The sequence below is a fragment of the Felis catus genome, chromosome B2, assembly GCF_018350175.1.
Source record: "Felis catus isolate Fca126 chromosome B2, F.catus_Fca126_mat1.0, whole genome shotgun sequence".
In the NCBI taxonomy this organism is placed as follows: Eukaryota; Metazoa; Chordata; class Mammalia; order Carnivora; family Felidae; genus Felis; species Felis catus.
The window spans coordinates 45,311,534-45,324,352 of NC_058372.1; the positions used below are offsets into that span (position 1 = coordinate 45,311,534).

The 12,819-nt window shown below is 43.3% G+C and overlaps 1 protein-coding gene across 2 annotated transcripts in view; it reads left to right on the forward strand.

Annotated features, from left to right (window-relative positions):
* ADGRF2 (adhesion G protein-coupled receptor F2) overlaps positions 1–12,370 on the forward strand; it is a 42,641-nt gene extending 30,271 nt beyond the window's left edge. For both annotated transcript variants that reach the window (XM_023254048.2, XM_045057628.1), the window contains 4 exons: positions 2,690–2,731; positions 5,609–5,668; positions 8,096–8,172; positions 9,624–12,370. In XM_023254048.2, the coding sequence (XP_023109816.2) occupies positions 2,690–2,731; positions 5,609–5,668; positions 8,096–8,143 (150 nt within the window). In that variant the 3' untranslated portion in view covers positions 8,144–8,172; positions 9,624–12,370. The remainder of the gene's footprint in view (positions 1–2,689; positions 2,732–5,608; positions 5,669–8,095; positions 8,173–9,623) is intronic.
* Positions 12,371–12,819: the final 449 nt, after the last annotated feature.

Here is a 12,819-nt window from a genome sequence, read left to right on the forward strand (position 1 = left end):
TTCTGGTTGGTATCCTCTCTCGTATTTACTGAATACAACTGTAAATACAGTTCCTTTCGTATGCCTTCCATAGCAGTAACTGTAGGTTGGGTAAGCTGTGGGGCCCCCCCTCATAGCTGTTGTGGCTAGAGAAAATAAATGTCTCAGTTCATTTGAGTCGCTGTAACAAAAATACTGTAGATTGGGTGGCTTACAAACAACAGAAATTTATTTCTTACAGTTCTGGAGGCTGGGAAGTCCAAGATCAAGGCACATCCAAATGTGGTGTTTGGAGAGAGCTTGCTTCCTGCCTCATAGATCGATACCATCTTCTTGCTAGAACATCACATAGCAGAAGGGGCAAGGGAACTTTCTGGGGTCTCTTTTGTAAGCGCACTAATCCCTTTCATGAGGGCCCCACCCTTGTGACGTAATTACCTTCCAAATGCATGCCACCACTTTGGGCATTAGGATTTAGCATATACATTTTGGCGGAGAGGATGTGAACATTCCTTCCATAGCAGTAAAGCATGTATTTTAAAACATGGGAGAACACCTTGACATTTATCTGCTCAAATTAAGCTTTATCTACTAAAAGAAATGCAAAGAAGCTTCTACCAGTGTATTTTATCAATCAGATACTAAACTTTTGACTAATAATCTATCCAAATTTTCTGAATGATATTTCGTGTAACTTTTCCCAAGGTGGGACCCATAAAAAGTGATCCTACTGGAATATGTTCCTGTTACATATTTATGAGTGTACAAATTCAGGTTGCATAATAAAGCAGTTAAACACACACAAACACAGATACAGATGCACACACACAAAGAGAAACACACATTTACTGAGTACTTATTGTGTGTCAAGCATTATGCTAAATGTTGCAGATATGAATATAATTGGTTTAGCCTCAAGAGATTGAAAATCTAACAAGGAGAGAAATTCCTCTCAGTCCTTTAGCCAAAGGAATGCATGTTTTGGAAGAAAAGGGCTAAACGTATGGTTCCTAGATATTTTAAAAATTTAACTCCTGGGCAAAATTCATGGAGATTCTGATTTAAAATGTATTCCCGGTACCCAAACCAGACCTGGTTGTATTTGTTCCAGGCATCTTTATACGAATGATGCTTTGTCACCTATATGACCATGCTAAGTGATGACATTTTCTTGGTAGACACGACAGATTTCAATAGTTACCTTATAGGCTAAGAGTGTCACACAGAAAAGCAATCTGATAGAAGGTCTCCAAGCTTTGGAGTGCTTGCTGGACTGGCTGAATGGAGAGGTGGATTTAGTATGTTTGGGGATTGGATGAGCTTCGTGGTCAGCACTGGTCCCTGTGAAATCCTCCACCTGTCAGCTAAGCTTTTACAAATAGAGGTAGCAGTGGGTTTGATATTGCTGCTACTGAGTTGCAACATCTTTATGGCACCACTTATATTAAACCCATGTGTCCTCATAGGCATCTGCTTAGCTAAGGGTTCACATTCGATTATGAGATCAAAGCAGCTTAACAGAGGGATGCCTTGCTAATCAAAGTCATTATCTCACTTCTCCTCTCAGGTGGGCCAGGACTCAAGTAACCACGCCTTCAGGAGAAACTATCTAATGAATGTCGCTATCTGTTACATTTTGAAAGTTGAATCTCTGAATTTCTTTCTACTTGTCTGAAAAATGGGATGAATACTTTTTCTTCCTTCTTCCAGGGGGGTTCTGTGCCAATTCAAATGGACTGTAATGATAGAGGAACAGCCTCCTTTTGACTTTAATGGGGTCTCTTTTTGAATGGATGGTAAGGGATATGAGAGCTATAATTCCCTCTATGTCATATTTGGAGCACCTGTTTCTGAGCACCTGTTATGTGCTTAGAAGCTCAATCTGTTTTATGTCTTAGGGCCCATATACTTGACTTTTCCTTAAATTTTTTTTTTTTTTTGGTTTACTTATTTTGAGAGAGAGAGAGAGAGAGAGAGAGAGAGAGAGAGAGAGAGAGAGAAAGCAGGGGAGGGGCAGGGAAAGAGGGAGAGAAAGAATCCCAAGCAGGCTCTGCACTGTCAGCACAGAGCCTGATGCAGGATTTGAACTCACGAACAGTGAGGTCATGACCTGAGCTGAAATCAAGAATGGGACGCTTAACTGACTGAGCCACCCAGGCACCCCTGTACTTGATTTTTCTTTTCAAGTTTTATAATTTTCTTTGGTTGTGGATGGGGGAAGGAAGTTGAGAGTGGTAACAGAAGCTGAGCATAGCTGCTTTGCTTTGTTTGTATGGAAGTTTCTTTCATTGTAGTTTGTCCAAGGACTGCAAAACTGCTGTCCATGGCCTAACATCTCCTGAGTCTTGCTCAGACTGTTGTGTTCTAGTGAGATATACGTTCTGCCGAGCTCCTGGTCAATGCTAAATGCTTTTAGTTTGCCCTACTTAAAAAGAAATCCCTATAATCTTCTTGTATGAATCACAGACCTTGGTCTGTTGGGTTTAGTGACATATCCCAAGTGTCAAGAACAGTGGCTGGCAGGTGGAAGAGGCTCAATGAATATTCATTGAGTGTATGAACCCAGGTCGTGTGGCCTTAACAGAGTCAAAGATTTAATAAATTGTTTTTATTTCGTTTGTTTTTTAAACTAGAAAAGGACTGATAAATACCAATATTTATTATTATTATTATTGTAAATGGCTTTTCTTTCCTCTTCTGTCTTTCTCAGGGCTTCTTCATCTTGGTGTTTGGAACAATCCTGGATCCAAAGGTAGTGTAAATCCTCCTCCCCCCCTCCTCCCCCTCCTCCTCCTCCTCCTTTTTCTTTTTCTTCTTCTTCTTCTTCTTCTTCTCCCCCCCCCCCCATTTTCTTCCTCCTCCTCCTCCTCTTGCATTAACTGTATTTGGCCCTGGAATCCTCACTTGGAAAGACCCTTTACTGAGCATCTTTGACTTCAGTCATTTGTGCACACACTCAAACAGGGCATCACTCTTTTTTATGATGGAAGTAATATCTATCTTACAAACTCTTATAGAGCTGAGCATTTTATGTGCATTACCTCTAATCCTTAAAACAATCTTGGGTATTCTTATATTCCATTTTATGGATGAGGAAACTGAGACTCAGAGTGGTTAAACTTGCCCATGATCTCTACAGAAACCCACTCTAACGAGTTGAAGCAGAAAGAGGACTCATGAAATCTTACAATATCATCTTTGGGGACGTCCCTCTGGCTTAGAGCCTTGGAGGCTATATCCCAGGCACAGTTCCCCATCCATAGCATGGAACCAATGTTCCTCCTCATTTTCCTGGGCCCAGATAGCACAGCTTGCCAGGCCAAGGTCAGGTAGCAGATGGTAAGCTAGAATTGCTGCTACTGTTGTCTTGGAGGTCACCTTCACCCTGCCTGTTGGGGCCCCCTGGCACCTGCTTCTTTGCACTGACATGTCTGATTGGCTGAGTCCAGGTCACATGGCTGCATCTTAGCTGCAAGGGAAGTTGGGACAGTGAGTTCTACTTTATAGAGGTGGACCCAGAGAAGGGAATTTCCCAAATACGGATGAGTGTGTATAGGTGGTGAGTGGTGAAAACACATAAAGACTAAACATGAATAAAATATCAAATGGTTACCCAGCCTTCTAAGATCACCCTCTTTCACCCCCTGCCTCCTGGAGTGAGAAAAGCAAGCCACCCTCTCAAATGTAGATGCAAATGCTTTCCCTGCAGGGGCGGTTAATGAATTCATTTTTTATCTATGCTATTCTATTATTAAGTTAATGTCTGGGGTTTGTGAAAGGGGCAATTCACACCGGTCCTTTCATTTTGTTATGAGGATACCATATCAACCTAACAAAAATTATTTAGAGGTGGCAGAGTATTAGTGTTTCAGTCTTTCTATGTACTATCTCTGAGACACTGGGGAGTCCTTCACTCTCAGGAACCCAGATCCCCTAAACAGAATGTAGAGATAATGATGATTTTCCTGCCTCTTCTGCTGGATGAGGTAGAGAACCAATGTGATTTTGCAAGTGAAAAAACACACAAAGCATTTAAGGTGGTACACAGTTGCATACCGTATGATTGTGGTTTGTTTTTTTTTTTTATTAACCATAATACCACAACTCGTATTGTTGTCAAAGCATCAGCAGCAACATTTTTTCTTACTGATTTACCAGGTGTTATGAGATGTGCAAAGAACTCTAAGACCTACAACTTTCTATCAAGATCAAAACCTCTTATATTTAAAATTATAATAGGTAAAGACTCAAAGATGTCACAGGACCATACATGATTAATTGATACAAAGCTGTATATGCCAGTAGTCACATTTTTACATCAGTAAAAAACAGTGAGCATGTGTCCCCAGATGTGTTTATTATTAATTTACAAAGTATGTATTTTGCACACTGTGAAACATAAAAAGAAAGAATTGTAAAGAGAACCTCCAGTATGTCTTCTCATATCCCCATGGACCCTTGAGGGCACAGCCCCCAAACCACGGGGGGTACTCCTTCCTCTCCAGAGCCTGTGTGTGGCAAAGAATATCACGTTTTCTGCGAAGGGTGAAGTCACTCTGAGCTGGAGGACTTTGGCATCCATTAACTGTCAAGACAGAACTATAAGGCTTTGGAAGATGAGTAGCATTTTGTAAAGCAGAAGGGAAGATAGAGTAAAAACAAGAAGACACTGCCTGCGTTCAGCCAGAGAGATTGAGGGAAAATGACAGGTTGGTCTGGAGTCAGGAGACATGAATTCAAGTCTTGGCTCTTCTCAGCAGTCAACTGACTTTTTGGCTCTTCTCAGCAGTCAACTGACTTTGGGTGTCCCTTCATCTCCTGAACTTAATGTCCTCGGTTATAAAATGGAAATAATAGTATCTATTTGACAGGACTGTTTTTTGGATAAAATGAGATGGCAGGTGTGAAAAGGACTTTAAAGTGCTTTTTCAAGACAAAATATAAATATACAATAAAATACAATTAACGAAACAAAATATATTTAACACTAATATGCTATATTAATATTCTGTTAATTTATATTATATATTATATTAGTATTAATAAAGAATATATCATCATATATTATATAGTATTGAATATATATTAAATAGATTTACCTTTCATATTTATATGTACGTTAAATCTATTTAATATATATTTAAAAAACAAAACAGAATTGTTATTTATTATTCTTATTATTCTCCATTCCGTGGGCTTTTGCCATGTTGCATAGCATTCTTTTTTTTTTCTTTTTTTTTTTTTTAGCTTTGGATTGACCTCTAGAAAGCAGGGTTTAAATAACTGGCAGCTATGGGAAATGTTCAACTATTCAAGGGCTGCAAAAAAAACTACTCCCAGTGCTAAGTCAAAGATTGCTCTAACCCGTGGCAAAATGTGTTTCTCAGTCACTGGGTTCATGTTGAAGGCCCCTGAGTATGAGTGTCCTGTGCCAGCCTCATCTTCCTTGTGCTTCCCCCTCTCTCCACCTTTTCCCGAACCACTCCTCCAAGTTCCTGATCCCTCCATGACCCACCGACAGGACCCAGCTGGTAACGCCCTCCCTTGCCAGAGTATTCGCCAGGCCCCGGCACGTGTGATGGCCTCTCGTAATTTTTTAAATTATTAACCCCTTTTGTTCTCTATCCAGATAAGAGAAGCTTTAAAGGGTCGAGTAACTTCTGCAAAATGGATCTCCAGAATCTCAGAGGTAAAGCCTTCGTGTGCATTATTGCATTTAGACGTTTGACAAGATGACAACAGTGTTGGCATTTCTGGCGTATGGACTGTTAATAAACCAAGCGCCTTAACGCTCTGTGGTATGGGTTTTTCAGAAGTGCCAAGGGAGCACCTCTTTGAGCTGTTCAGATTCTTTCCGGAGTGCTGGGACCACATCCAAAGAAAGGAAAGCAGACTTAAATGCATTTAGAGGAGAGTGGCCAGGCAGAGGGTCGGCAGGGGGCCGGGAGGGACAAACCGCGACCCACGCAGTGGGAGAGCAAGCCTGTGATGAGGCAGGGAAATGAGAGAAGGGAAAATCTCAGCTTCCCGTGATAGGCTGTTCGTTCTCCATGACTCCAATCGGTTGAACCACATCCACAGTGTGAAAGTCCAGGGAAACAAATTCTGACCCTCCACAAAGAACTTCCTCATAGCTTGATTTTCAAGAAGGGTGACTGCCATGGTTACCGGAATTGTAAGAGAAGGTTTGGGGCTGCTCAGCGGTGTTGTGGAGAAGGCTCTACAGTTTAGTAGCCCACAAGCCCTCTCCTTGATGTTCACTTCCTACAGTGTAGACATCATGTATTGTTATGCAAAGGTTCGCTCCCTCAGCTCTTCTGAGTGAGGGAAGAACTAAAACATGTTTAAATGGCAGCACGAGGGGATCCGTGTTGGCCCAGGGAACATACTGAGTCACAAGAGAAGAGGCAATCTAGAGTTTTCCATGCCAACATCGGATGGGATCTATACCGCCCTGCGTGGACTGGGTTGCAGGAGATGTGCATGGAGAGGGGTGTCCCATCACTGTAGACCTGGTACCCATGGCCCTGAGTAGCAGCACTGGCCCCCCATATGTCCTTTGCCTTTCTATTCTCTCCTCTTTAGGCCCCCTTTTATCTTCCCTCCTTTCTGTTCCCTCTATTTTCCTGCCTCCTTTCCTGTTACTCTTACCTAAACTTGGTCCTTGGTCTCCAAACCTGGCAGATTGTTGACCTCTCTATATCTTTTCCAGCTGAAGTTTTCAAAAGCTAAGTTTTATTGAGAATGAACGTCAATAGTTACCCAAAACAGTGGTTCTCAACACGACCCGAAGATCAGAATCAATTAGGAAGCTTCAAAAAATGTTGCTTGAGTCTCACGCCTGAAGATTCTAATTGGATCGGTCTGCGATGTGTCTGGGAGTTTTACAAGCTCCCCGGGTGGTTCTAACGTAGCCGATGCTGAGACCCTACCTAGCATTGTACATATTTGCCTCCCCGATCAGTCTGCCTGGCATAAGTATCCCCCTACCACCTCACTGGGTCTGTCCCCTGCTCTCAGGAGAGGCTTGGCTCTTCCAGTCGCTTCCAGTCTGTCACTGTTCCTTTCCTTATGCATTTCTAGTACTGATCCATTCAGCCACCACAAGGGTGAATTGCTCTCTGATCATCTGGCCCACTTCTCTTTGTGTCTGTACTTAAATACAAGTCAGGATTATACCCAGAACTTTATTACCAGTTTGTTGGTTGTTTGAGTCAGTGGTTTTCAATGCTGGCTGCACCTTAGAAACATCTAGAGAACTTTTAAAAAATACCACGTACGTCCAAGAAAATTTAAAGCAGGGAGTAGGGCCTGTCACTTTTTTTGGTTTGTTTTAAAGTTTCCCAGTGATTCCGAAGAGCTGCCAAGGCTGTGAACCACTGGTCTAGGAACCTGGTAAATTTATCCTAATGTCTTACAATCCTTCCCCTGCCCGCTAGCTGTAGGCTGTTCCAAGTCGGTTTTATCAGCCCTCCTCAGAGGAAGTAGGGCTTATTGTCTGTCTTCTCTCCTGCTTTGCAGACCTCTGCTCCCCGTGTAGCAATCTCCTACAGGCCAGGCTGAACTCTTTCCCCTGTCACACCTGCCTGCGGGGCATCAGTCCCAGCTCCCCAAACTCAGGATAAGAAATGTGTTCTTTTGATATCCGGTGTGGTGAGTTAGTCCACGCTCATGCGGTAATCATTTCACCAGAGAGCTGATGCATCTTAAGCAACATTTACCTAAAACACGAGGATCTTTTAGACTCAGGTACATTATAAAAGGATGACTGTATCATGGAAGATTCCAGCAGGCCTGCTGAGAAAAACTATTTGAGGGCTAGGAGGCGTTCTGGTGTTGCTCTGTCTCTCCATGCCACTCAGCTGCCTTCTCCCCATCTCCCTCCCAAACTAGAGACCCCTCAGGACCGGGAGCCAGGCCAGGTGGGAGCCGGGGGATCTCTCACACGGGGCCTGTTCCTGTGTTGTACGCGGTGCTAATACAAAGAAGGAGGGGGTTAGAGTGAAGGGATGAAATAAATTGCTATGGGTCACAGTTCTCTATGTGCTTTGACTAGTTGTGATAATTGAAAACAGACTAATAATGATAAATGCAATTATGCCTCTGTCATCAACAGAATCTTTCTACTGATTTCTCTGGTCACCCCACGAAAGGGCCAAGCTAACACAGCCGGCTATACTCCTAATTTGGGAGGTGAGTGCAAAGGAAGGGGCTCCCAAATTCATGACATTGTAATTAAGAATGTTTTTTCTTTTTCTTTTTTTAATGTTTCTTTTTTTTTAATTTTGCTTTTTAAAAGTTTATTTATTTTTGAGAGAGAGAGAGAGAGAGAAGGAGAGAGAGAGAATGCGAGCAGGGGGAAGGGGCAGAGAGAGAGGGAGACACAGAATCCGAAGCAGGCTCCAGGCTCTGAGCTGTCAGCACAGAGCCTGATGTGGGACTCGAACTCATGAACCTCTGGATCATGACCTGAGCTGACGTCAGACACTTAACTGACTGAGCCACCCAGGTGCCCATGAATGTTTTTTTTCTTGATTGAAAGGATTCTTCTTATACAATCTATTCTCCTCTAGCTATGGTTGGAGTTACATTCACACTTCTAATTCTTGCATTCCTGAAATTTTTGTTGTCGCTATAAAACAGTGAGGCGTGTCTGAGAATGGTTGTAAGTTAGCCTGAGTATATTTAAAGGGGGGCATTTGCACAGCTCTACATGACTGCTGCCTCTCTTCTCTCTCTAATTCCCCATCCCCAGGACATGATATCAATAATGTCCCCACACATCCTGCTGTGGCCCCTCTCGTTCCCTAGTGTTGAAAGATCAAGGAATTATCGTAAACACCACCTGTGAGAGGCTTCAGGGATAATGCAGAAGTTAATTCACTTTTGAGGTAATGTCTGAGAGACAGAGATGTAGAAACAGAGAGACGGGAGTCACAGGGGAAACAAGTACAGAGACACCGAGGGGCGTGGTGACTCTGGGTCGTAAGAGAGCCACCCAGACATGTGGACATGTGCAGGCAAGTCTTCCAATCCTCTGTGTCCAAGTCTCTATAGATCTAGAGAGAGAAGATCAGACAGAGAGATGGAGACACCCACAACAGGATGCCCACATTTGCGGTGAGTCAGAGAGATACAGAGAGAAGCCAAGGGTTACAGAGAGAGACCCAGAAAACAGAAAGAAACAGAAATATACACAGAGACTGAGCCTCACTCAGAGACACACATAGAGTGACAGCAACAGAAATGAGGACAGATGCAGAGAGAGGCATTCAGATACATAGACAGAGGCCCTCCCCTCCCCCCATCCCAATACCTCCTGGCTCCCATGAGCCTCTGTGGCTGAGACCTTCGGTGGCAGCCCAGGGCCTTGTACAAAGAAAGGGGTCCTTTCCAAAAGGGAAGGAATCAGTCCTGCTTACAGAAAGACAAGGTTTGTAGCTCAGCATTTGTAAGCTGTGGAAAACCAGCCTGTTCCCTGGATTCCAGAGTGACTTAAGAGAAAGAGACTCTCCATTTGCTAAGGAGGCTCTACCCAAAGGGGCTTATTGTTCCAGAAAGAGTGAGCCTGTAGTGTAGTTGCTGTGAGGCTTTCGGGTCTTGCCACCTGTTCATTAAAGTTGTGGTTTTCTGTTCTTGACAAGGTCATACATCCCGGGAATGGCAGAGCCCCAGGAAAAATGTGCTTACTCCTGTCTTCTTGCCTCTGGGGAGTATGAAGGAAGCCTCCCATGCTGTGGTGCTGATGGAGGAAGATGTGAAGTATGGGGAGGGTGGAAGACCCCTCTGTCCAAGCTGCTCTGTGATGCTGAACATTTCTCCCCACCAACTATCAATGTATATATACGCGATGCCGGGCGTCCACAACGGGACAGAAAGACACAGTGGGCCGCAGCAGAGCCTTGGTCTTGTGGAGCCTCCAGCTCCATGCTGTTGGGTCATGTTTATCCTCAGGAAGAGAGTCTGGTTCATCTTGGCAAAGGTGGCCTAGGATGTCACCTGGCTGGATTCTGTGCATTGCCAAGGGAGGGGCCCTCATGAATAGCCACCAACAGTTGGGCTGACTCTAAGTAGGTCATGGCTGGTTCTTTGTACGAAAGGAATCCAACTGCCAGCACAGTCCACCTGTCCAAATTTAAATTGATTACACGGTTAGCCTGGCTTGGGCTTAGAGGCAACTTGGCCATGAGACAAGTGAAAAACATAGAGCTTTTGAACCAGAAAGATGCTCATTGTAAGTTAAGGAGCCTGGAGCCTGGAGTGATGGACCACAGCTAATCAAGGCTCAAGCCAGAGCTAGAAACCCAAGTCTGCAGGCTCCCAGCTCTGGACTCATGTCACCTGAAGACATGGAGCCACCGAGGGACGCTGTCAACTCTGATGATATAAGATTAACCCTCACCAACAATATGGTTTTTTGAAACCAGTGATGAGGAAGAGGAACCATCATATTTCAAGTAGAGAGCTGCTCATCTTCTTAATGTTGTATGTAAACAAATTTGACATTCAAACAAAGAGAGAAGTACAATAGATAGAAGCCCCTTCAGAGGGAAAAAGAAAGCTCCTTTATAAAGCAAGCACCCAGGCTGATGCATGAGACCAACATGAGTGGATAAAGGAAAAGGAAGCAGCGAGTAGCCCCTAATTATCCTACCACAAAGCCAGTGTTAATGATGTTATATTACAAATGGGAAAATGAGACTCACTTGTGAATGAGTAGGGGTCTCTCTCCATCTTTCTTTTTTTACTGTAAAAAACTTTCTCTAAGTAAGGAAGCTTGAAAAAAACAAAAAATACAATAAAGAAGTCAATCCAAAGGGAGAAAAATACACCAACCTGGAGAATAAGTCATCTTTCCAGTGGCATGGCTTATCTTGTGACAATAATCGCATTTTTCTCAAATGAAGACAGAAAGGAATTTTAATTTGACATTTCCTGGTATTTCTGTAGAGTCTCTCCAAGGGAAGAGAGTGGGGCAGGCATAGTCCTGGTTTTTGTAACACAAAGATCTCAGTACCAAGAAACGTGACTTACCCAGAGCCAAGGTATTGAAGCGAGGACAGAAGCTCATGAAACTAGATAGTTATAGAATTAGAAATCTGGATAAACTTTAGAAAAGGTGGAGTCCAATGGCCTCATCTTGCAGACGGGAACTCTGAACACTAGCAAGAGAGAGAGATTGGTCTTTCGTCAGTATTCTGTGTTAAGCACTTGACGGTCACATCTAGTATGAGAGCACATTCTGCTCCAAGGTGCTCACTTCCTAGGATGGGACGGCCATAATGAAGATCTTCTGTCTTGGGATTCTTTTTAACCAGGAAAGTGCCCATGGATGCTAACAGAGAAACTCCAGGAGTTTTTGGAACTCCCTTGAAAAAACGTGTGCCTCCGCTCCTATAGCACACAACCTGGTCTGCCCCCTCCTGAAAGGTGTCAGTGAACCGCATGTTTAGGTTGACTTTGGAAGACCCTGAGTGGAGACATTTTCAATGTCCTACTCACACCTCACGGAGGAAGGGGCTTGGTCAGATGGCTCAAGGACAGATTGGTGCTAAGAGTGTCTAAGGCAGATTCATTGTTAGACACTCAATACATGGTGATCCTTGGGAAAGTTTTTTAAATTCCTTAGATTTTGATTCTCTTATTCATAAATTGAACACAGTAGAGTCTACCTCATAGGGGTGTTGTACAGACTAAATGAATAAGTGTAGATAAAATACTTAGAATAGTACTTGGCCATTACAATGTCAGCTGTTTAATTTTATTAGAGTACCTGTGAATTCACGGACACACACAACACACACAAACCCAAGCAAACACACAACTGTGGCCCTTTGCATGAGTCTGGAGATAGTCTCATGGAAGTTAGCTCACTGACTTCTTAATAAAAGAATGAAGCATTTGATTCGGTCTGTTCAACATCGAGGGTATCAGCCAGCAAAATCTGCCGAGCTTACCATTAGACTATTCTTTCATTCAGTGTTACCGTGGTGGTTGTAACACAGAGTCCCCTGACTGAGAAAGAGTATACATCATGGGGTTCTATTGAGGGTGCACCATGTCTGAGCTCTGCTTTACTTTTTGCCTTCTCTGTGAACTCTTCCCTGAAGAGTCCAGCCAGAAGTGCTGGTTGTCCTCACCTGATTTCCTATAATATTTATAATCTGTGCCGTGCACTTTAGATTTAGTATTTATTGTTTTATTGTTTGTTTACTTTTAGCCTTTCGGTGTACATATATTTTCTCTCTCAGATCATTCTGTAAACCTGGGGGGACGGCATTACTCACTTTATTTACTCACTATGTTACTCCCTTCTGCACGCCCAAAGTGCAGAGCAAAGCGTCTTACACACAGAACGTGTTCAATAAAGGCCTTTGATTGCACAACCAAAGGTTTGATGATACTGGCTTTTCTGATTCCCAATGACCTGGTGCTTAATTAGCAACCTCGGTAGAAATGACCTATTTTCACCTATTTCATGGCCTCCTTAATCATCACTATGGCAAAAAGATGTAACCAAACTGTCTTTCCCTTATTTCTCCTTACTGTCAACATTTCCCCCATAATATTTAAAAGCAGGTTCGCATTAGATTTTCTGGCTGAGAGGGTATGTAAACAGAAGGCACTAGAATTGGGATGTGTGGGTTTTGGTGGTGAAGAAAAGCCAAATTGTCTATCCTGTCGGAAGTCAAACCATGTGACGTTTCCTTCAAGTGGAGACTACCTTCTGTGTCTGAATTTCCCGTGGCCGTGGCCCTAGGCTCAGTAACAACTGTTGGCTGGTTGTTAAAAAAGTAAAACAGCGGGGCCTGGGTGGCTCGGTCGGTTAAGCGTCCGACT